This window comes from Uloborus diversus, chromosome 1, assembly GCF_026930045.1.
Source record: "Uloborus diversus isolate 005 chromosome 1, Udiv.v.3.1, whole genome shotgun sequence".
NCBI lineage: Eukaryota > Metazoa > Arthropoda > Arachnida > Araneae > Uloboridae > Uloborus > Uloborus diversus.
Genome location: NC_072731.1, coordinates 185,163,429 through 185,188,884, shown reverse-complemented (window position 1 = coordinate 185,188,884; position 25,456 = coordinate 185,163,429). Strand labels below are relative to the sequence as shown.

At 32.9% G+C, this 25,456-nt stretch overlaps 1 protein-coding gene across 2 annotated transcripts in view; it reads left to right on the top strand.

The window, feature by feature from the left end:
• The window catches only part of LOC129234089 (reversion-inducing cysteine-rich protein with Kazal motifs-like), a 136,466-nt gene that overhangs the window by 47,106 nt on the left and 63,904 nt on the right, over positions 1–25,456 (top strand). For both annotated transcript variants that reach the window (XM_054867988.1, XM_054867982.1), the window contains exon 3: positions 10,255–10,341. In XM_054867988.1, the coding sequence (XP_054723963.1) occupies positions 10,255–10,341 (87 nt within the window). The remainder of the gene's footprint in view (positions 1–10,254; positions 10,342–25,456) is intronic.

The following is a 25,456-nucleotide window of genomic DNA, read 5'->3' as shown; positions in this document are numbered from 1 at the left end:
AACAGCACATTCCTGGGCTACTAATACAACCCAAACTCAAAATAATAGAATGCTTCTTTTTCCACTTTTTGGAAAAAAGTTTATTCTAACCAAATATAAGTGCAAATTAGGTAGTTAAATGAACGTTCCATCTTTTAGACCTTAAAGTGAGCATTTCATTTCAAATATACTCAATTAAAAGTAATCTTAGACAGAATAATCCAAAAGTTAATAGTGATGAAGATTTACATTGAGTCAAAAAATTAGAATATTCAAATTCAAGGGAGAATAAACACTTTCGTAAGAAACAAGATCAATACTTGAATGAGTCATTTTTTGTTGGATTCAATGCTTTAATTCTTTCTCACACACATTCTATCACCAGTTTACATTAATCGTTTATCTGACACTGTTTCCATACCCTCTTCAATGCGGCTACGAGCTCAGTTTTGTTGGCGGGCACCAGGTCTTGAACCGCTTTCTTTAGATTTGACAGTACCACAAATTCTTGATTGCATTGAGATTGGTTCACAAGTTTAATGCCGAAGTTCCTCTTTCTGTTTAAAATCTATGAGTCGATTTAGAGATGTGATACGGAGTAGAATCTTGCTGAAAGATAGTGTCATTAAACGTGTGACTGCTGTGCCTCAGATGAAGTATCATGCAGTATTATTGATAAACAGCGAGCGTCACGCATTGTTTTATTTTAAGATATATAACTACCCAATTCCAGCAGTCCGAATGTACCCACATCCAAAAAAGATGTGTTAAATTGGCAAGAACGTCTTACACAACATTTCTCATACGCTTTTCTTTTTAAACGTCAAACCCAAGCACCTTCTTTTGTTCACAGATATTTCAAAAAAAAAAAAAAAAAATCATCACTGAATATAATATTTTTCCAGCCTTGTTGCCCCTGTTTCAGCTTCTCTTTGCTCCATTCGAGTCGTGCACGTTTCTGCTTCATGTTTATCTTTGGTCTTACTTCGTAGATCCGCAATTGAAACTGCAGTTTATGCAACCGTCCAAGTGCAGTTGGAGTGGATAAGATAACTATACATTCTGTCCAACACTTATGGATGTAAGAAGCAGTTTTCAACGATTATTTTGGGCAATTTCCTTTAATTTGGGTTCATCTCTGCCAGGTGTTACAATTTTTCTACCTTGTTTACTTCGGTTACTTTTTAGTTGGTCAATACTTCTATATTCCTTTAAAATATTACATACCATAGATTGTAAAACATTCATTTGAATTCAGTTGAATAGTTTTTTCCTAACTTTAAGAAAGGATACAATGTGTAACTTCATTTTTTTCTATTTATCACATTGACGACCCATTTTGAGCAATAAAAGCCTTTTAAAAGATAGTAAAATTATTCGGGCGCCAAGCTCTGTGACAAACTATAGGGTAACAGGTATGCAATTTTTTCCGCTACTTTTTAAAACTCCCATTGAATGAATAGATTATTCTAATCTTTTGACCCATATAAAAATCTATCTATTTTTCCAGTGTGTTAATGATCCATAAATTGTTAAAATTATATCTGAAAAGTTATTTAAATTGATTTATCCATTCATGAATAATGAGTTTTAGTCTTTTAAATTTGTATGCGTTCATTTTTCCAGACTCAGGGAGAAGTTTTTTCAAACAGTTTTGATATTCTATTATTTTGAATTTGATGTATACTATTTCTCGTCTCAAGATAGAGGAGAGGTTCACCTACCATTTGCACAGGTTATCTAAAAAATTTTAACTTTATCACTTACATCCCTTGGCTTCTCTTTTCTCAATGTTAAACCTTCGTAATTATGTGTTACGATTTTTATAATTCCCTTCTTCCCTATTTCTGGAAAGGCAAAACTAAAAATATATAAAACTAAAAATATCTAATTACGCGTTATATTTATAACATAAAACTATAAATGTAACGCGTTCTCTGTTTGGTACTTTAAAAAAAGGCTTTTACTTTTACGAATTTTTTCAGTAAAAAATTGGAATTTCTCCCAAAAACATCGGCACTTGAAAACATTGTAATGGATCAAAAATTACTTTAAAAAATAATAAAAAGCAAAAAAAAAAAAATTTTCTGATAATGAACGCCATAAGCGGTATCTTATAATAAGTTATCGAAAACTTATGCATATGTTTAAGTATATATGCATATGGTCAGAATCGATATGGTCAGAATCGATTCCTTGTTAATCATTTGCCCGAGTTCGTTATCTGAAACAGGAAGTTGGAGCTTACGTACATGCCCTACAATCACGTTCAAACGTGTTCAATTCTTTTAAATGCTGCAAAAAGTCAACTAAAAGGAAATATCTCCCCAAGACAGACTATTGTGAAAATTTGAATTCCATGCAATGAAAATTACAGTACTTAAGAAAATAGTTTTTGCAATTTAATATGGAGAAAACATAGCGCGTATATTATTTGCAAAATTAAGAAGAAAAAGTGCATACAGAAAAATGCTTAGAACATCAAGTTAGACCAGGGTTTGATTTCTAAAAAAAAAAAAAAAACGTGAGCTTTTTACTGCCGTGGCTAGGTATAGGCAGTATCTGCAGAAATGCTTTCTCGAGATATTTGAAGAAACGCGTTTTGGATTCAATGCTCAAAGTAGGGAAATGTTGGAATTGGACCCTTTTTTTTCCAATGCAAACCAAATAAGCATTCTTGTAAAATAAAGCTTACGTACAATTGAGGATAAAAATGCAAGAAAAAGAAGAACCGTTACGTGGCTCACGGCAGTATAACTAATAGAACATTATTATAGTACGTACGTAATTTGAATTACGTGTAATGTTTAAAATTCTCATATATTAAAAAAAAAAAAAAAAAAAGCACGGGAGCTAAGTTAGCGTGAGATGCAACGCAAGAGTTTATATTTTTTTAAAATCAGAAATCTCTTTTCTGTTTAATTGAATATGTCAGTCATTTTTAAACTCACACCATAATCGTTGTACCGTCTTATATAAAACATGGTAACTTTACATTCAAAATATCTGTAAATGTTCATTTTCCGTTATTTGAACTCATAATTAAGAACCGAACAGCAAAACTAAGAATCTACTAAGTAAGTTCCTGCTGTCCTAATTTTGTATTAAACAATTTCACATTTATCATCATAGCTGAACACAAACAGGTTCACCAAAAAAGTCGGAATGCTTTCTGTTATGCTTTTTTCGAATTTGTGTTTTAGATTCAGATTTCTGGCTCTTTTGCCTGGCATCAGATAAATTGATTAAATAAGTTTATTATTCTACCGTTAAAAAATATTTATAATTAGCATGTTTTGGTTAGGAACGTGCTAACAAATAAAAAAATCAAAAATATAATATAATAGAGGAAAAGTGGCGACTAACCAACGATAAGTAAGTGAGATAACTTACTTTTTTCAAAATGAACAAATTGAAAATGCGTTCTAAAATCTACAGTACATGAAGAAATAATTCTGTATTTTGTAATAAAACTTGCATACTTGCATTGAATTATTTGTATTTTTGACAGTAAACTTTTAACCTTCAAAAGATAGTTGAATGTTTTGACTTAAAAAATACTTTGGGAAAAGTCAAAAATAAAATGTTTTTTTAATAAAATGTTTTCCATTTTATTTTAAAAAATATTTTCCATCAAATAAATGTATGGGAAAAGGAATAAATGAATAAATAACGAAACAATAAACGAATTAATAAATACATAAATTAATTAATGCATGAGAAAAAATAGTTGAGTGAATAAAATAGTGGATGAATAAGAAAATGAGTAAATGGATGTATGAGTAGTGAATTAATTAATTAATGTCTGTAAATTGATCAATTAATAAACGAACACACGTGCATAAGTTATGTTATGAAATGAATGAATAAGTAAACGAAATGAATTATTAATTTTGCCCCATTTACTTTTCCTCGCGTGCACATAAACAATTGCATTAAACATTTAGAATCCCCACATACCTAAATAGTATTTGAATACGTACTGCACTGAAAACCATATATTGTTTATACTGAATAATTTATTGTTGTTGTTTATTGTTATAATATATTGTTATTGCAATAATTTATTGTTTTGTTATTGAAAAATAAAACAATAAATTATTATAATAGTTAATTGCTTTTGTTTATCAAAGAAATGAACCATATGTTTAAGAACATAATTAAATTTTTTCTACATAAGTGGCGGTGCAAGCAGTGAAAATATTTTCCCATTCCACTTTACACTACATTGCGCTACTTTATTTTTAACGTACGTAGCAAACATGTTCGAATTCCGAGTCAACTTTTTGATCTAATATTTGGTTTAAGAACATAGTTAAATTATTTCTAGATAGGTGATGCTGCATGCCTTTCCCTAAGGAGAACCTAAAACTTTTATCTGAGACTGGATCACACGTCCTCCTGTTGGACACCATCAGGGGGGCAGATCAGTTAGGAAGGCGTTCATCCTGCAGCGATGGATAATTGTTGACGATGATGATGACGTACAAATGAATGAAGGAGTGTAGCTGATATTCATTCAATAACAACTTAGCTGTGTTAGAAATTGAGCTGCCGCTGATTTGTTTTTTATTACACAAATCTAAACACACCCCTTTAAATGTCACTTCTAAGACACGCAGTCTGCGAATTTAAATTACTATCTGACGGTTTACATTCAGCAAAGTTCAAAACAAATCGGCTGCCCATTCTTTGATATGCCATCTTCCTCGTGAACACTAAAAACTTGTTGAAACCGGTGCGATCAGTGTTAAAGTTTTGGCGAGTTTCTACGGCTGGAAATGAGTTACGGGCGTCCGGTATTTTTAAAGTGTAATGTATTCAAGTCATGCTTCAGGTATGCGCGTGTTATTTCTATGTATTCAGTTTTGCCTTTGGGCTTTGATGTTTAATTCAATATGAATTAAGAATATTGAGAAAACATTGACGCCAAAAGAAATTATTTAAAGAGTTAAACTTATTTTGATCGTTCTTTTATCTTTTCTCAGCAATTTATGGCACTGTATATTGAATGGTATTAAAGGGCCTTGCGGTATTTTTGATTGATGCAATTGGAATTATATTGCAAATTAGAAAAAGTGGAACTTTATAAGAAGTTGACACTCAGAAGTAATGTGAGTTAAGCAAAATGGTATTTGGACACAGAATAGACAACAAGACCCTTCCTTTGGAAGAGGAGAGGATCTTATCACAAGGAAGTTAATTTTTTTGAGCAATCACAAATTGCTTATTGTTTTCACATGGCTGTTGAATGACGTCCGCGTCATCTGGTTTTATTTTTCTATGCTTATAATCCAGGCATCCATGCAACTCGGAATGTAATTATTTATAAACGACCTTCTCGACTTCACACAGTCCTTTTTACGCAAAAACAGTATCCAGCACACAACATCCAGCATCCAGCCCCTGGCATTCATTTGAATTTCGACGCCTTGAATTCAAATTATGGTTGCGATAAAACCAATAGTAGAAACAAGAGACCAAACGAGTCGTGTTGCAAAAAACATAATCTGAATTCAAAATCTCAAAATTCAAACTGATTTTTGAGCAATCAAGATTGCTAATTGTTTTCATTTGACCGTCCGTGACGCTGTGGTTCCTTCTTCAGCTTGGACCAGGGTCCTCCGCAGGTGCGCCTCCTTTGGTGCTCCCGGAATCAGCTTCTACTAGGCGGAGGCGTAAATGTCCTACACACACACACACACACATGCGCCTTTATGCACATACACACACTCCTATGTACACACACATAGGTCTATGCACACACATAAGCCTACACATGCACGCACACATACAAATATATGCCTACATACTGTCCATAAGGAAGGGCAGGCTTGGGGAGACAGAAACCGTTTCTAGAAACATTTAAGGGTCCTGTAGCAAATCGTGATTGCGAAACACATAATTTGAATTCGAAAAGTCAGAATTCAAATTAATTTTATTTTTTTCTTTTATTTCCTTTCCCTCTCTCCTTTTTTTTTGGGTAAAAAAGTTTTTAGGAAAAATTGAGTTTAATGCCTTACAAAAATAAGTAAATAATAAATGAATGAAATAACTATAATAAAAATGAAGTCCTATAGCCTTATGTTTCATTGTTCGTCACAACTTATATATATTTTAAAACTGTTTGAAATAAAACACCGAAGGAGAAAAACACCAACTGAGCTTCCGGAAACATGATGCATGAAATACTGTATAAATGTGCATATATTTAAATACTTGCAATAATAAAGAAAATTCATTAAAATAACTTCTTCAGATTTAAACATGATTCTTTTTTCATTTGGATTGTTATCTCAAAAACTTTTCTACACAACTTTAATACACTACTACCTGAGCACCAACGGTTGCCAAAACTAAGAGTGTCGCTATCTGGCAAAACATAAATGTGCTGGTCTATTTCAGTTTTGCTACATACTGAGGTAGATTGTAGTGGTGACCACGAAGCTTTTTATCGTGTCTGTCTAGTGAATGCTCGGACCTTATCTTTATCGCAACATTATTACTAACACGATTTTCTGAGCATTTTAAATTTACGTATTGCAGCTACCAGGAGCTCGATTTACTGTTTAGAGAGACATTCCAATTCATACAAATTATAAGCTCCAACGATCTGTAAATTTCTAAGTGAAATAGTGCTTTTATTGATTGTTTATCTGCAGCAGAAAATAATATTTACAGGCGAAAAAAAAAACAACAGAGAACAGTGAACATCTTTATAATAGTAATAAGTTACCGCCCTTAAGCTAGGCTTAAGGCCCAGAACTACATGCAATATACCATCAATCTGGTTATCACGTCCTGAGACTGCAGTTTCGTTCTTATTTGAACTCCTCAGTCAGGAATAGTTAATAAGCGAGCTGGAGGCAGACGTCATCTCATTGAAGCTGAGAGTGCCAACAAACTGGTAGATAAAGTGAATTTATCTGCCGGGTAAAGGTCTCGGGTTGTGTATACCAAAAACAACTATTTATATTTCGTTCTCAAATAGGCTCTGAGGAAAATAATACGCATTGAACATCTGTAGTTGAAATGAACTTCTGGTCGGTCTTCCTTGCTAAGTTGATGCTGAGTTTTTTCCTTCCAATAATTGTATGTTGTTTATTAATCGACTCAGCCAAATGTAATTCATGGACTTATTAAAATATTTTCAAGTGAATTTGAAACTTTTTCAACTGACATCACGAAGGATTTTAAATTATTCTTATTATGTTATATTCGCACTAAACTCAGACGATTTTTGCTATCCTCTACGTTAGTTGCTTCTTCTGAGGCAAAAAATATGCATTTTTTAATTTTTGAAACTCTTGATTTAAGACAAAAAGCCGTTATGACTCTTGCGAAAAAGTTTTAAACAATGCAGATTTATTGAAACTTTTCATGCATACATTTTCGAGAAATAAAAGTATTTTTTTGAGAAACTTATAAAAATGGCCATTTTGAAATATTGAGAAACATTTAGACAGAATGAGGAAAATATTACTCGTATTTTAAAAGCAAACAATGGGTTCTTTAATCTCACAGCTCGCAAAATATTTATTTAAATAAGAAATATAATTTATTCAATTTAAAATCCGCGTCCTAATAAAAACAAGCATGAAGAAATAAATAGAAATTTGAAAATAGTTTTAAAAGTTTTCTTCAATTCACAAAAGCAACAATTTCACAGCCACAGCAAAAGCAAATCCCAATAACCGTCTCAATTGCAAATTACAAAAGCAATTCACACTTGGAATGTGTTTGAAAAAAAAAAAAAGCATCTCAAGAAAAAGGAAACAAACTAAACGAACCTATCCCGTCCCAAACAAGAAAATAATTCAAGCAGTAAAATTAAATAAAAATACGACGATGCCAATAGCCTGGTCAATCGACGAACTTTCTCTGCCACCTTCCCCACTAACTTCAACCTGCTATAAATCATTACGCCTTTTTCTGGAAGCCCGTAGAGTAGCGAGGGAAGAATTTCTTCGACCTTTGGAAGCCCGTTTTAACTTCAGTTGTTCCGCATAGCTTTTCAACGAGGACTCCAAACCTTTGAAAGAATTTTAATTACAAATGTATTTTGGAGTTGAAGTTGTTACTGCTATTCGTGACAGCATATGAATAAGGTTTCTTTTTAACATAATTGGATGGGGCAATCGTAATGTGATATTATTTAATCATAACCAAACTACTTGTCAAAAAGGTCCCCCCCCCCCCGTCTTATATGTATATTTACAGCTGAGTGTTACTTTGTACTTTACTACAAAAAAGTAGACGATCATTGCTTTCCGCTTCGTATGAGGAGCTTGGCATATCAATCTCTCGTATTTTGAAGAGGGCGCTGTTGAGTTGTGGTACTGATTAGGTTTGGGGTGTCCCTATGTGATGTCAAGGGAGATTTCTGTGACCTCCCGAAAAGTTCCTTATTCGGTAAATTTTGTCTGACGATTCGCAAAATTTGGAGTTCCATTCTTAAGAATTATCATTATTCGGCGAAATTTAGAGTTTCTTTCGGCAAAATTTGAAGTTCCATTCGGCGAAATTTGGCGTTCTATTTGGCAAAAATATCAGCATTCGGGGAAATTCGGAGTTCTATTCGGCAAAAGTATTATCGTGCGGCAAAATTTGAAATTTCATTCTACAAAATTAACATCATTCGGGAAAATTTACTGTTCTATTCTACAAATTGAGAATTTCCGATCGATGCTATCGATGGAGATCTAAATACGTACCCTTTGCAGTAGTCGACCCGGCGTGGCAGATTTGTTGTGGAGGAACATATTCACTATGGTGGTTCTCTGGGAATTACTCGGTGAACATTTTCCATTTAGTTCCACTTTGACTGACATAATCTTGTTCCATATAGAAAAACTATTTACGCTGTGCATCAATCGACCTTTCGTACCACTAGTTCTGCGCTGAATGCGAAATGCTCGCTGAGTAGTCTTCAAAGAAGTACCATTGTGAATTTACTCCTCTACACCGTACTTACACTCAATTCACGGAACAGATACTGGACCAAAAGTGAACGGAACAGTTGCCAGATGTTTTGCCGCTATGCCACCTTTTGGGGATTTTTTCTGGAATTAAAAAAACATAGCCCAATAGTATTCGCATTCGCTCCAATTTATTCTAGACCAAAAAACCAAGCACGTGATTGAGGTCACCAAATGGCGGATTTGTTTGTTTACATCTGGTTTATCTTTCCCGTGAACGCAATATAGATGCTCATCTCGTGCCACTTTATTGTGACTGCTTATAAATGACACGTACACTGTTATCGACTGATAGTGCCTTCGCCATTCACCCCATAAAGGGCCGTCTCTAAATGCGTGTTGATATGCCGTACAATATATTTATAGAATGTAATACAAGTTAAGCTCTTTTAATGCATACAATCATCTATGATTCATGTTTATAGTATAGATAAACAAAAGATTCAATTTCCATGAATTTTAAAGAGGAAAACCTTAATGCGAAAATATTTTACAATGCACCTGGAATGCGAGATATGCGGCCTAAGCGTCGCATGAGGCCTCAATGAGTTGTTTTAAGCCGTCGGTTAGTTACAATTTTCATTTAAAGATTTTAAGACTTTCACTCCACCGCCACCTTGCAAATAGCGAAATAAATAAAGAACAATAACCCAATAAGATTCTAATCGCGCGTGCGGTCTCTTGCTCAACTGCTAAATATAATGTGGTATTTCAATGTTAAAATAGTCCCTGAGCTAAAGGAAAATACTCTTTTAAAACGGTTAACACATGTGTGAGACGTGCTTGAATTAAAAAAAAACTCCTAGTTAAATTTTTAATATAGTGTTGTGAGTTGTAAACTAAATGTAGCCATTTCGTTATGCAATGAAGATAAATTCTTTAAATTGTGAATTGTAAAAATATCTGATAAAATGTGTAAAAACGCCGTTTTAAAGAGTAGTTCCAACGGTATCTACAACGAGATCAAAATAGAACTTTTTACAGAGATTGTCAATAGAAAAGGTGTTCAAAGTTATACGTAGAAAGAGAGTGAAAATATTTTTGAAGCAAAATTAAATCTTTAGAACAGTTGTCCTATTACCTCCAAACGAAAATCTCCAACTGAAGAAACATTTTTATGCTAGTTTTTTTGCTATTATTTTTAATTAAGTTCCTTTTTTAAGGCCTTCTACCACTCGGGGAAGGTTATACTTATACCTTTATAAGTTTTTGTATCAATTCGCGTATAAAATGTATTTAATTGAAAAATTAAGTAGATTGTAAAAAGAAATAACTATTATTTTATCTTTCTTTTCAGATGTCCTTAGTTTCTATGGCTACAGATCAAAAGGAACTAGAGCTTAACCTTCAGAAATTAAGTGATTTGTGCCATTACTCTTACATGGTAAGTTTTTCTCACGCTATGCATGTTGGGTAATTTTTGTATTCTAAGAAAATAAATATAACGTGTACATTGCTGGAAAATGTAACAAATATTTAAAAATTCGCAGTAAAATATAGAGTAGATTATGTGGAATTTCATCAGAATGTTTTCTTTGACAAATCTGGCAATACTTTAATGTAACAATCCACTCATGACCGTGGAGCCATTTTTCTTGCTTCTAACACATAGAAAAAGATTATTTTATTGATCACTAACTTGTTCTGAAAATAAATACGACGGAATATAATTTCATTAAAAATAAAAACTGTCGTAGTCCCACTCATAAAAGTCACTGAATCTTCCATTACTGTCTTCCACCTAGCATTGAGTGAACACTGTAGCAGTAATAGACACCATTACGACGTACCTCCGTAAATCATTCCAATTTGGAAGTACCACACCGTTTTAAAGTTCTCTTTCAGGTTTATCGCTTCTCTTCAAATAAATCTTACGTGTGTTCTCTTCCTCTTGTGTTATGTTAGGCTTTTTTATCTTCCAAAATTTGTTCTCTGAACACGTAGATCTGCTCTTACACTTGGTTATTGAGACATAGTGATATCAATTGATGGTGTTCTTCATTTTTTTCCTGCATTCCCGTAAAGGCATTTTAAAAACACGAAAGACAACTTAATATACCTTAAAAAATCTGCAAAAAATATTAATGTACTAAATCAATTTTGAAAACAAAAACTGAGTAAGAATATTGTCGGACTACCTGTCATGTCCCTCTCTCCCAAAACACCTTTTGCGACATTCCGACAATATAATGTTTAAAAAATAAATAAATAAAAGATCCGAGTCCAGACACCTCAGTGCCATATCTTACCTTTTTTTTAAAGCAGTGTTTAGTTAAACGTAAAACAGTTTATTAAAAAAAAAAGAAAGAAAAGAACAGAAAATAAGGATAATTTGCTTTAACCAAACTTTATTGTTAAGAGCTCTTGATATTCAACATGCATAACGGAATTTTTCGGTTCGGTTTTTTCAAAGGGACAATTTTGCTTATTTTTAAATTTTCTGTAGATAGAAAATACATTACATAAGTAGCAGAGTATCCCCTATCCACTGCTACATTTCAAAAGTACAGTCGAGGACACTTAATGGAATAGGAAATTTGCCACGAAAAATTATTCTAATAAGCGGGATATTTCATTATCCGGTATTAAAACAGCACGCATCAATGATGTTGTAGAACACTGAAATTTTATTATCTTAAGCGGGATATTCTTTTATCCGATATTCCAATAAGCGGACTTTTTTTCTGACTTTTATTTGATAGGATGTGGAGAGTTTCTGTGAGGGGGGAAGAATGACAGCAAAAGGTTTGAGAAATACAGTCATGACAAAAGGGTTGTTTACGCAAGTGAGAGAACCATTAAAAAAGGAGTATTAGATTGCATTTCTGAAGTACAGTAAACCCTTATTAATCCAGATCCTATTAAACCGGTAATCGCTTAATCCAAACAGTCATTCAGAAAGAGATTTAGCACAATAACAGCATGGTTTTTGATAACAGTAGGCCTATTTTGTGCGCGCACACAGCGATAGAAGTTACCACTACACTTTTACTCTCATGTAGTTAAAAATTTCATTCTCTTGAATTCAAAATACAATTTTTACTGGGGTACAGTACTTTCTATATGTGCCTTTTGGTTCAAATTATATGTTATTTTGTTCAATCCCCACCTCCATTAATTCGGAAGACCTATATCCGCTTTTAGTCCAGATTGATGAGATTCCACTGTAAACATGAGGTTCAATGAAATTAAATAGAATTTAAAGTTTTGCTCCAAAGGTGCTTCAGCACTGTTCGGTACTGCAAACTGAGCACTCAAAATTTAATCAAAGCCTGTACTGCTTCTTCAAGTTGTCAAAAGAATGGTTATGAATCATTTTTTGGTTCTCCAAAAGATTCCTTAGAGCTTCCTTTTTTTTGCATTCTTTTCCTAAGCAATTTTTATTCTTTGTCATGCAATCAAACTTTCCTTGGGATATTATTTCCAAATGCAAATTTCAGAAGTTTCATCACTAAAGGAAACTTGACTCAGCAAAGGTTAATCGTACTCTACTTCTTCATACTGTCAAGTAAAGTTTTAAATTTAACTATGGATTGAAAATCATGATAAAACATGTTTTTAGTTCCTGCACAGATTTATCTTAGTCCCTCAATTTTGCTTTTTCCTCCACACTTAACCTTTTTGTTTGACCTTTGGCGTAGAGCTATCCATAACCACTTTCTTGATGTCTGCTTTTGACAGGTGAGCGAGCTTATTTGTCAGTTCACAGCAGGTCTGGCGCTACTCCGTGAAACTACACCGGCCATTACTTGTCACGCAAGACATACGGAAAAACCAAGTCGGGCATATTTGGCGGTATCTCGCCAAGTTATTTAACTGAAGTTTCCAACTAACTTGCCCGTAGAAGATAAAAATAAATTATTGCATTTCTAAAAGTACAATAAAGATTTAATATCTTATGCACTTTAGCTTAAAAATATAATACATTAAGTGTAAGAAAAGTATGGCAATTGAATTTAGGCTTACGTGATGGCGGAAATGCGTCTGTCGATCCATTTGAATTTCTGTTTCTGTCTCGCAACTAGGACTGCGGGGTCGTAGTCGGACTCATTTTGGAGAACAGGTGTTGAAGATCAAAACTCCAAGAGTCAGAGTCGAAGTTGGTCATTTTTCCTCAAAGTGCGCAACTGTGCAAGTGCTTGTGAAGTCGGAGTTGAACTGATTGTGGGGTAAAGAGGTCGGAGCTGAAATGCTTTAAAACTACCGGAATCGGAATTGGTCACTTTCCTGCCGAATCCGTAGCCCTGCACCCAACTCCTCCTGTATTTTTTGAGTGAGAAGAACGATGCCAATCAAATTTTATTGCTTAAAAGTTCTTCGCCAGAAAATTTCTTCCTCATGTTTCCTTTGTTGATTTAACTAATCTTCAAACGATGAATAAACTGCTTATCTAATACAGTTCTGTTAAATATACGTATACTATTGAAAACGAAAGGTGTTAATTTTTACTTGTATATTTAATAGAAAGGAAAACTTAGGGGTTCAAAACGATGTAACTACAAATGCACTCAAAGATTTTGAGGTGTTGTTTTTTGTCATTTAGGGCATGACCAAAAACCACCTATAACTTTTTTGAATCGAACTATACAGTGAAATAACTTCTTTCTGTGTGTTTGAAATAGTTCGAAGTTTTTAGTAACCCCAACATTCAGTTTTCTGATTGTCATTGCAAGCAATATTTCCTGATCAAATTACGTTTGATAAAACAGATGCATACTGAATTCAGAAAATTTCGCCAAAATATATATTTACTCCACAAAAAGAGAGAGATAAGAAATTAGTTTTCCCCAATTTCCAAACAACATTTTAAAACGGTGTTTTTTTTTTTTTTTTTGTGACGGAGTTTGTTTTTCTGTCGTGTACAACTTTGTATTCTTAGCATATAATTAAGCATTGTTTAGGTATATATGTAAAATATTGTTTTTTGGTTCTCCGTGGCATTTATAGAATGCCTCAATCGTAGTGATGACTTGCTTAGATGCGGTCCAGACTCGTAGACTTCTACATCTCATGAACCTCCTTTTTTTTCTTGTGTTGACATGGATCCCTTGGAGACCAACATGGACCCCTTTGGGAATCACTGTGGCAAAGCTACTGAAATGCACAAATTCTCTATCTTGTTGTATACTTAATTGCACAATAACTCACTTTCGTTTCTTGTGAGTCATAATCCAGAAACTTTCTAGCTTGAAAAGGAATCAATGCAAAGTGCTGATAATAGCCGCAGGGGGTGATTGCGCAGAATAAACAAACTTGATTGAGACTCCTAGACGAACCACACCAGCCTCAATCCAAACCGTTTTATTTATAACTGGAAGAAATCCAGATAAGATACCCCGACTATTTGATACCAAAAGGATTATTTATTTATCTTCTCTAGCTCAAGGTTTTATTGTATTAGAATAACAATGCATGCTGACTGATAGTTCAGATTCGATGCATTGTGGTATTGGGCGCTGATGACGTGGAAGAGAAAATTACAGATGCAAAGTTCATATTTACAAATCCTTAAGAGATAGACTCATTTTCTCTGTGTGAGCGACTTTCAAAATGATAAACTGGAGGAAACTTGCAACGGATTTTGAAAGTTTATTCGAAGAAACGCTTTTTAGGTATTCATTTAGGTCTACTTAGGGCACAAGCACCGAAACAATTCTAAGAAAACTTTCGCCTAACCAACCTTAAGTGAGTGACCCTTGTTACGGTTTCAATGCGAGACGACTGCCGATTCTTGTTCGATTTATATTTGAATTGTAGTTATCTTGTTACATTCAGTTACACCTTCGTTCTTCTCACATTTATATTCAGGTAAAATTGAAAGTGATGGGGTATAAGTAAAAAAAAAATGACGAATATAAAAATATGAAGGATGTATAGAATAACAATATCTAGAGGAGGAATGTTTCACTAACATATGCAAACTAATTTCCCGGTATAATCGAACGAAACCATAATGAATGAAGAGTGAAACCATAATGCAGTGGAATAAGCGACAGTGATAGGGCCTAAATTCGCCATGAAAATGGATAGCACGTGTTTTTGGAGCCTTTTTAGTGTAAAAAAAAATGCACAAAGTAGGAAAATTCTCAGCCAGTAGAAACCTAATGGAAGGAATACAAAGAAGGTACTGACCAGGTGAAGGACTGTCAAAAAACTGTCGGACATTACATATAAAATGTTAGGCTACAAAATCGTAAAAAGAAGGGTGGGGGGGGAGGAAGCAAAAACTTTCTCAAAAACTCTTCTGGAGTTGAAAGAAAGTAAATATTTTAAGGCTCCATGAATACTAAAAAAAAAAAAAACTTTACTGAATTAAGTGTAACTTATGAAATAGAATGAATTGCACAATAAGACGGTTCAGCTTTAATATTTCGATATGACACAATTGATTATCTATAGCTTACTCAAAAGCGGCAAAAACTTTCTTCCAAACTGTCAATAATATCGGTTACTTCAACAATCGAGGCCTTGATGACCATTTACTTCAACACGGAGACATTAATAGCGTAAGAGAAACAGCAACTTATTAAAAAGATTTAAAATCATTTTCATCCAAACTTGACAAACAAATCTTCCAAAAAAGTCTGAAATGGGGGATAAATATCCTCCATTACCGTCATCGCAGTCCCTTACGACAGTAAATACCCTCAGGCTTTTCCATCATCTGTTACAGTCATTGCAGATAGGGGGACATAATCCTAGTTGACACATGCGGTATAAAGTACCTTGCTTCCTTGGCGTTCCTTTTTTGCCATCTAATTTACTCTCCCCCTCCCTTTTTCCGGTACATAAGCAGGATCTTCTACAACATCTGGTATCGCATGTCACAGAAAAATGTTCTTAAATAGTTTTCTTCTTCGGGGGTAGACTTTCAGTTGTAGAAGGGAGGTATCAATTGCGTCACACGTACGTATGGAAGCGTAATTAGTTCTATTCCTTCAGTGGGGTACAGTGTAGGATTACAGTTTTAAGGGGGTAGAAGATGTACTTGTCGGAAGTGAGGTTTTGATAGGCTTATTAACCGCAAACGTTGAAAAAGATAAATTCGTGACAAAAATAAGAAAATTTGAATTTCCCAAATGTATTTATTTGGGTAGTCTAACCAGGGAATGAACACTTCTTAACCAGGGAATGAACGGTTTGTAACTATATAAACTATATTAGAAGATTGCAAAACTAACTTCCTTTAATACATTTCGAACAAGAAGAGAAAAGGAGGGAAAAAACGAAAACGTATCTAAAAGAAAGCAATTTTAATAAAAAGAAGAGAATTTCGAGTGAACCAGAAGGCGACGAGATCAAAAGAGAATGATAAAAAAGGGTATAAAATAAAAGGTGAATGGGAAAAAAAAAAACAGAATGTGTTGATGCCTCAGTTAAACTTTGTTTTAAAACGAAAATCCCACATTTTATTGACAAAAGAATTTTATGTTTGTTTACAAATAAGGCACGTTCATTTGCTGTATTGCTGCACCAGTTTTTATCTCCCTCCCCCCCCCCCCCCCCCCCAACATTAAAATCTACAAGTTTTCTTTCTACATTTTTAATTACATACATAAATATGGGTATTTTTACTGTGATGTACTAAGTTCTAGTTTTTAGTGACATTATGAATTTCTAAAAGCGTAAAATGTGTTTAAGTGCTTATTTATTAGTCAGCTATATTTTACGCCTAGGAAGAGAAAAATTTCACGTTTTCAAATAATGAAAAAAGTGGCTAAAAGATAAATTGTAAATATTTTTTTTTAATTTAATTTTTCCCTATGTCCAGAGTTTAAACTAGAATGTAACAGCCACGCATGATTTGAAGGTAAAAAACAAAAAAGGATTACAAACAAAGGCATTCAAACAAAAGAAGTTCCGCTAAAAATGCTTATTCATTTCATATGCTGTGACGTATTTTAAAACTGAAATTTTGCCATTCCATACTATGTCCCATATTATGTTAAAAAACTAGTTTTTGAAAAATGTAAGTAGATGAATATTGAATCAATAGCCGAAATGAGCAAGGAAAACCATTTTCACTTCACAAACAATAAATTTATGTGATGCAGGATTTTCAGTTTAATCAGCCGCAAAAAAGCATATTTAGAAGTCAGGTTTTGGTTTCATTACCATTCCAACATAACCTGACTAATTTAGTAATGATTACTCTTTAAATTAAAACTTCGTGTGCTAAAAACACAACAAAATTACATATATAGTAATATTAGAGGACTGTTTACTTATTGTCTTGTTTTCGTTTTTAATTGAAATAATTTATGATTATTTTTTATTATTATCCATAGTTTTTTCACAAAGGGTTACATATTTATATGCAATAGTTGGAACAATTACTTGTCATCCCATTGAAATTCATAATTAACTTATGTAGTAGTTCGTTTTTTACCTTTGGATTAAATTGATTCGTTTTTGAAGAATAAACTATATTTTACTGTCTGGGGACCAAAAAAGGGGTAGAAACGCTAATCTTGGTGATGCTAACGTTTCTGAAATCCTCTTCATTCATAATGAAGAGTACGGCAATCATTCTAAGAATCAAGATGCCTTTCTCAAGGAATAGCTTGAGACAAAAGCACACGATTTTTCTCAACATCTGTTTCTAGAGCGATCAATGACTGATTCTAATATTAGAATCCACCCCCTCCGAATACGTCTTCCCTTTCACCCACACATTTGTCTGGTGACAAATGCGTACCGAACAACAAAACATTTCTCCTTTTCAGTGAGTAGGAATGCACCGAAAGAAATCGGGCAACATGGGAGCCCTCTAGCAAAATTTAAAAATAAAACCTTCCTGAAGAACGCTCGGTTACATGTCCCCTTCGAACCAAGGATTCTTGAAATACTCTACAACGAAATCAGGGGAATGACGAATTGTTGCAACCAGAAATTTGCTGATGTGTCTAAATCGGTTTTTCTACGTTTGTATACGGTTGCTTTATGAGTGCATCTTCAACAAAAGCGGTCGCTCATCCAAGAGAAAGGTCTTTTTGGAGATATCAGTTTCTTCGTCTGTAAATAAAGTTAATGCCTAAAAAATGTTTTCGAATTGGGGAGAATGGATGTTTTCGCTAAAATAAAAGGACACAACTGTTCTGACTTTGCATCTTATAACATAAATAGAATACGTTTGAATGTGCGTGATGGATGAAATGCTTATGGAATAAAAGGAACTGAAATGCGTTGCTTTTTGTTTGAGAGATAAGATTTTAATAATATGTTAAGATAAACCAACTTGATTGTTTCTTCCTCTTTTTGAGTTGTTGAATCAGCACTTCAGGAAAAATGATTTTCAAGATATTTTCGAGGGATTAATAGAAGTTCCCCACTTTTTATTATTCTAAGACTTTTCTTAAAATGCTTCATAAAGTATATCGATATTGAAATACTATCGAAATATTCTTATCGCTATTTTAACAATTAGAAGTACCTATCGATGATGTAGTATCAGTATCTATCAATGATGTAGACTTGATGAGTATTTATTAAAATTATGTTCTTTTGTAAAATTTATAATTGTTCTACAGTTTTAAAATGTCTAAGTAACCACCTTTTCAGGGGACGGGTTTTTTTCCCGGGAAATAGATCCAACAGTGAATTTATTTCGTACTTATTTAGTATTAAAGGTATCAATCATAACTTCTTTAAGTTTAATTAAGATTAGTTGTGGGTGAAAGTCAATATATGCATCAAGGAACAAGGAACAGTCAAAAAAATATCTACTGAGATAAATAACCGTAATCAACGATGAATGAAAATTGGTCGAATTTATATTAGGCAAAACAGCAATTTATTTTCTTTTAAGGGGTCTAAGGACCTTTAACCTTCAAAACTTTCTAATTTTTGGAAAAAATATATGTTATGCATAATTTTATTCTGAACAATTTGATACCTTATTTGTTACCATACGCAAAGAACTTTTCCAGTTATCGTAAAAATTCGTAACCTTTCCCCATAGAGATTTATGTTAACAGCAGCTATTTAAGCCTCTTTTTCTCAATTGACGGTTTCGCTGTTTTCTCGTTTTCCGTGCGTTATATTTCAGAAAGTTTCTTATATATTTCCGTAAAACTTTTAATGCATCTTTGCCTGGTTTATTTTTATAATCTGAACCTAAATTTATTTATTTTTTAAAAATTTATTATTAATATTATTATTATTATTATTATTTTGAAATTTTAAAAGTTAATATCAAAATTTTCCAAAATTTTGGGTGAAAGTATTTTTAAAAAAATAATGTATTTCATTTTTACTTAAAATTTGGGTTCAGATCATAAAAATTAACCAGACAAGCATGCATGAAAAGTTTTACGGAAATATATAAGAAACTTTCTGAAATATCACGCACGCAAAACAAAAAATTGGCATCTGAGAAAAAGAGGCTTAAACAGCTGCTGTTAACATAAATCTCTATGGCGAAAGTGTACGCATTTTTATGATAACTTGAAAAGTTTTTTTGCGTATGGTAATGAATAAGATATCAAATTGTTCAGAATTAAATTATGCATAACATATATTTTTTCCAGAAAGCCGAAAATTTTTAAGCTTAAATGTCCTTAGACCCTTTAACTCACAGAAAATTCATATGCGAGAAAAACAGTTTTAGAGAAAATATAAATCTGCTCCAAATGTTGTTAATTAATCCATTACCGTATTTTATGGACCATAAGACTTACTTCCAAAATGGGATCGTTTCCGAAATTTCAAAAGTATTTTTTTTCTGAAAGAGCATGCCTAAAAGCATAGGATTTGACCATTTTTAAAATAACTTGACAAAGTTTAGTATTTTTTAGCAATCATTTTAATCGGTTCAATTTTACTTTTTTACACTTCTGCACATGACATCACAAATAATGAAATGCCATTCACTGATGCCATCAGCGCAGAGCGCAATATTTAATTACCTTCTTGTAGTGGTAACGATACGGTTGATACCAAGCGTAGAGCGCAATATTTAATTCGCTTCTGAATTATCATAACCTGGAAATGCTTTAGATAGCAAGCGTAAACATTCAGCGCGCCAGTGGCATGCCCTCCGAAGTACATCACTTGTAATTTTATAAAGACCAAGCCTTCTTTGAAAAATCGGACACTTAAAAAACAATTGATTAAAAATTAAATATTGGGAAAATGAATGTATTTTCTATGTCTATGTTATTGTTATTTATTTATTTATTTATTTTTTTGCTCATTCTATCAACTTCAGTGACTAAAAGTAGTACTTTTGACTGAAGAAAACAACCCCATTCAGATGAGTTTCATACATGAAATATTTGAGACTTCCATGACAGAGCTTAAAGTGGACATCAATCTTGCTGGTCGCAATTCGACAAATCGGTTTTTAGTTTTTACCTTGAAGATTTTATATATTTTTGGTAAAGTTTCTTTTCTCTTATTTCAGTTTGTAATGTTCATTACTATGCTTCGGCCCCCGTCCTTGAAAAAGTATTTTGATCACTGCTATATTGCACTGTTATGTTGCAGCCTGCCACCAACTCTTTGGTTGTATCTGCGGGCCTCGAAAACTTAGAAGTTGGGAACTCCTGTGTAAAAGAAAGGGAGATCGCGCGCGGGGCTCTCCCTAAAAACGTTTCAGAATTGAAGTTCAAAAACTGCATTGTATAGACTATCTCTTTTTACTTTAAGAGACGAGATGAGGTTCGGAACTTTTGAGCAGGAATTCAGATTATGTTGAAAGGGACAAATACACGATTATTTTGATCCATACATTTAGGTAATATTTTACTTATATTTTTAAAAAGATGTTTCCTCCTCGGGCACGTTAAGCTCCAAGATCATTTCAACAAAATAATTACTCAGCTGACTTCATTCTTCCGACTAATAACTACACCAATCTATGAAATTAGTGACAAAATTTTCTTAACACACAAGTACATTTACTTTAGTACAAGTAAATGTTCGTAAGATAAGTTTGATTGGAAAATCGTTGTTCAATAGATATCCTTATTTGACGATAAACACATTGACTGGCTCAGTTTCTATGATAAGGCAAACTAAAGTAGGGAAAGAAGATACTAGTTCCTTGTACAATATTCATTTCTGACTTTTAGAATGTTTAAAATTTTGTCTTTAAAAAAAAATAATGAAACGTTTGATCGTAAAGTTTTAAAAATTCCAAGTGCTGTTTTTTTCGTTGATTTTATTTGTATTCAAAATACAAAGCCTGAAAATCTGTTTACTAAATTTTCGATGCGTATTTCCGATTTTTAGTGCATGAACTGCGCTTGTAGAGATGTTAAAAATACCTCCGCTTCAACTACAGGATAAATTTTAAATGCGATCGATTATAATGGGCCGTTAATTTATCTTCCGATGAAACCAGTTAAATCTGGTTCGTAATCAACTCCAATTTAAACGAACGGAACGAAACGAAAAAGTTTTGCTAAATTCAAACTAGTTACATAATAAAATTACATGCTTTTTTTTAAGCGCAAAGCATTTCATGCGTAATTTTTCCCCATTTGTTTGAAAAATATAAGTAATATGTAAACGAGGAAAATTAGAACAAAACAAAGCATTAACGATGATACAAAGTTGATATTGAAGCAGCCATTAAAAAGTTTGAAGCTGAAATCAGGAGGCGCTGTGGGGAGGGTTGGGAAGGTAAACCCTCGATCTTCGTTTCTTACCATACTGGTAATGTTAAAGCGTTAATAACTAAGGAGTATTCTGGCTAAACTTCCCCAAGGAGCAAGTCTGGTTTAATGTGAACAAGCGTCCCTTCTCCCAAGAAAGAAATTATTAGCTTTCTAACTCGTATATCGTTCTTTACAAATTTTGAAACAAGTCGCGTGTACTAATTCTCAACTTTACATTTTACCTTAACTCTTTACAAATTTTTTCGCAAATCCAGAGAAGCAATTCTCAATTTTGCAATTCGTTTGTTTTGCTCCTTACAAAGTTTTTAACAAATCGAGTGAGCTAATTCTCAATAATGCAATACACTAATCTTCCTATTTAAAAAGTTTTCAATAAATCGAGTGTACTAATTCTGTTATACAATTCACTTTCCAATGCAAATGCAAAGGAAAATATCAAGTGTACTAACTCTATTATGCAATTCACTAATATTGTTTCTTACAAAATTTGTAACAAATCAAATGTACTAGTTGTCAATCACGCAATTCAGTGCAAAGGAAAATGTCAAGTGTACTTGCTCAGTTATGCAATTGAGAAATATTGCTCTTCACAAAATTTGTAACAAGTTGAGTGTTGTAATTCTCAATTATATAATTCCTTTTCAACGTGGACGCAAAGGAAAATGTGAGGTGTAATAACTCCATTATGCAATTCACTGACATTGCACTTTACAAAAATTGTAGCTTGTCAAGTGCACTAATTTTCAATTATACTATTCACTTTGCAACGCATTTGCAATGGAAAATGTTAAATGTACTAATTACATCACGCTAACATTGTTCTGGACAAAAATTGTAGCAAGTTGAGTGTACTAATTCTCAATTATGCATTTCACTTTCCAACGCGAATGTAGAGGAAAATGTCAAGTGTACTAACTCTATTATGCAATTCAGTAATTTGTTCTTTTTAAAATTTGTTTCAAGTCAAGTGTGCTAATTGCCAATCACTCAATTCATTTTTCAGCTCGAATGCAAAGGAAAATGTCAAGTGTACAAACCCTATTATGCCGATTGAAAAATATTACTCTTCAAAAAATTTGAAACAAGTTATGAGTACTAATTCTCAGTTATGCGATTCACTGACATTGCGCTTTACAAAAATTGTAACAAGTCAAGTGTACTAATGGGGTTGTTTCCTTCAGTCAAAAGTAATACTTTTAGTCACTAAAATTGATAGAATAAGCAAAAAAAAACATGGACCTAGAAAATACTTTTATTTTCCCAACAGTTATTTTTTAATTAATTTTTTTAAATTCCAATTTTTCAAACAAGCGGTGGTCTTGATGACGTCACAAATGATGCTCTTTGGCGCATCTTTCAACCGCATTTCCACGGTATGATAATCCAAAAGCGAATTAAAATTGCGCTCTACGCTTGCTATCAACCATATCGTTGCCAATACACGTGAGTAAAGATGCGTATTAAATATTTTGCTCTGTGATTGGCAACACTGAATGGCATTTCATCATTTGTGACGTCATCGGCAGAAGCGTAAACAACGAAAAAGCACCGATTTAAGTAATTTTTGAAAAATATTAAACTTACTCAATTTTTTTTTTAAATGGTCAGTCAAATGGTTTTTAAGCATGCTCTTTCAGAAAAAAATACTTTTAAAATTTTGGAAACGACTCTATTCTCAATTGTGCAATTCACTTTTCAACGTAATTGCAAAAGAAAATGTCAAGCGTACTAACTCCATCATGCAATTCGTTAATATTGTTTAAAAAAAAATTTGTAGAGTGTCGAGTGTACTTGTTCTTAATTATGCAATACACTTTTTAACGCGAGTGCAGAGGAAAATGTCGAGTGAACAGAAGTGCAACGACCGCTAATGTTGGCAAACGAAGCAATCCTGACGTTGCTATGTGCTAAATCGGGATTCTTGGAGACGTCTTCTCAAGCAACTCCAAGTGCCAAATCAAAGCAGAGGAACCATTTCATCAGGTTCACGGTCATGGTACTATTGTTCTTCTGACTTGTTTATTCCTTTTCTTTGTAAAACATAGGCTACAAATGTGTCATTAACAATCTCAAGACAAAATGTTTTTGCTCAGAGAATTAAATTCTGTGAAGGAGAATCCCGTTTATCGGAAACGAAGAAACGGTATTTCGTCTCAATTTCGCCTCTATTCCACACACTTGGGAAGACAAGTGATGTGATTTATTTTTAGCGCTTTTGTTACTCATTTGTAGCTTTCTATTTGGAGGAGTTTCTTAGAAATCATTCATCGCATCACATCAACATCAACACAATAACTTCTTATTTCTGTAAGATTTACGTTTAGAACAATGCGTAATGTACTAGAGTGGTAATTTCTCTAACCTTAAATATTTGTCAAGGGCATCTTATTTATTTTTGTGGAATATCTTTACGGTCGAGTTACATTCTTCAAATGAGCTTTTAAGAGCTAACTCTACATTAAGTAAGGACGAGTAATTCTTCCTCTGCATACATGTGAAACTTCGCAAATGGCGAATCATTTACATCGAGATTTTTCATCTAAGTCATTTCTTAAATGATATTGCACATTAACGATGAAACTACGAGTAAAAACAGAAAAAATACTTGAAATCTAATTTCAAAAACTGAATATAAATAACACGGCAATAGTAATGAAATCTTCCACCGTCCTTTAAAGGGTAAGTATAAATTGTGAAAAGAAAAAAGTTCTGGTTTCAGAAGTCCAAAAAAGAGCTGAACAGGCTCTTTTGAGGGACGCCCTTTATTCGGACTCTGAGCATTGCTCATTGGTAAGTGTAAGGATTTTCAGCTTACTTTCCCGTAAAAGTAAGAAATTAGTTTAGCTAAAACTAAACAAACCTAGTCTACCGTAAGCCAACATCGATTTTCTTACAGTAGTTATATCTCTTCTTCAATATATCAGGGAGCAAATTATTTCTGATAAATCTTTTTAAGGAATAACAAGTTGTGAAAGCAATGTAAGACTTTGAGTGGAAGTTAAACTCAAATTCTCTTCTTTTTTTAACAGACCAAAGTGTGCAAAAATGAGAGAAATAAACATGAGAAAATATTAACAAAAAAAAAAAAAAAAAAAAAAAAAAAAAAAAAAAAACTTTCCTAAAAAACAAAACTTGACAAAGTGAAAATGTTTCGACCAAACTTCCCCCAAAGAGAAATGCTGGCTTGTTGTGACCAAGTCTTCCTTTCCTCAGGAGAAAGTTCTGGTGGTGCTAGCGATTTGCAAAAACAAATAATTTAAGTGAGAACGATGCCATAAAATATGAACAAATGAGCCTGGTCTTAGCCAGATAATATTTAAACTAAAATTATTTTTGCTTAGCTGAATTATTTTATTTTTTGACCATTGCTATCCTTATATAAGAATTGTTTTTTAAAACCTAACAATTTTTGCTTTTGCCTTTTAATCGTTGCTAACCAAAAATAAAAATGAATAATATTATTTTTAAAACATCATTGTGAGATCATTAAAAAATATATATCAGTACCCATTCATTTAAAAAAAAACATTGTTTACTGCTTTATCATTGTTTGCCTTCATTTCTTTTGTGTTTAATCAGCCTATCTTTTAACTTCGTCAATGTTAAGTCTGCGAGAAACTGTATTTCGATTTCTATACATTACTTTTTATCTGTTTCTTAAAACAAAAAGCTGAAAACGTACTAAACAATTCGGCAACCTACTCAATTTTTCGGTGCTAAGAAATAATTTCGAGTAATGCTCTTTTTTATATATATATATATATATATATAAAGGTTTGACGAATATTTGTAGACATTTAAGAATACTTAATTGTTAATGAAGTCGTAATCGTAAGCGAGAAACTGTATTTCGATTTCTATACATTACTTTTTGTC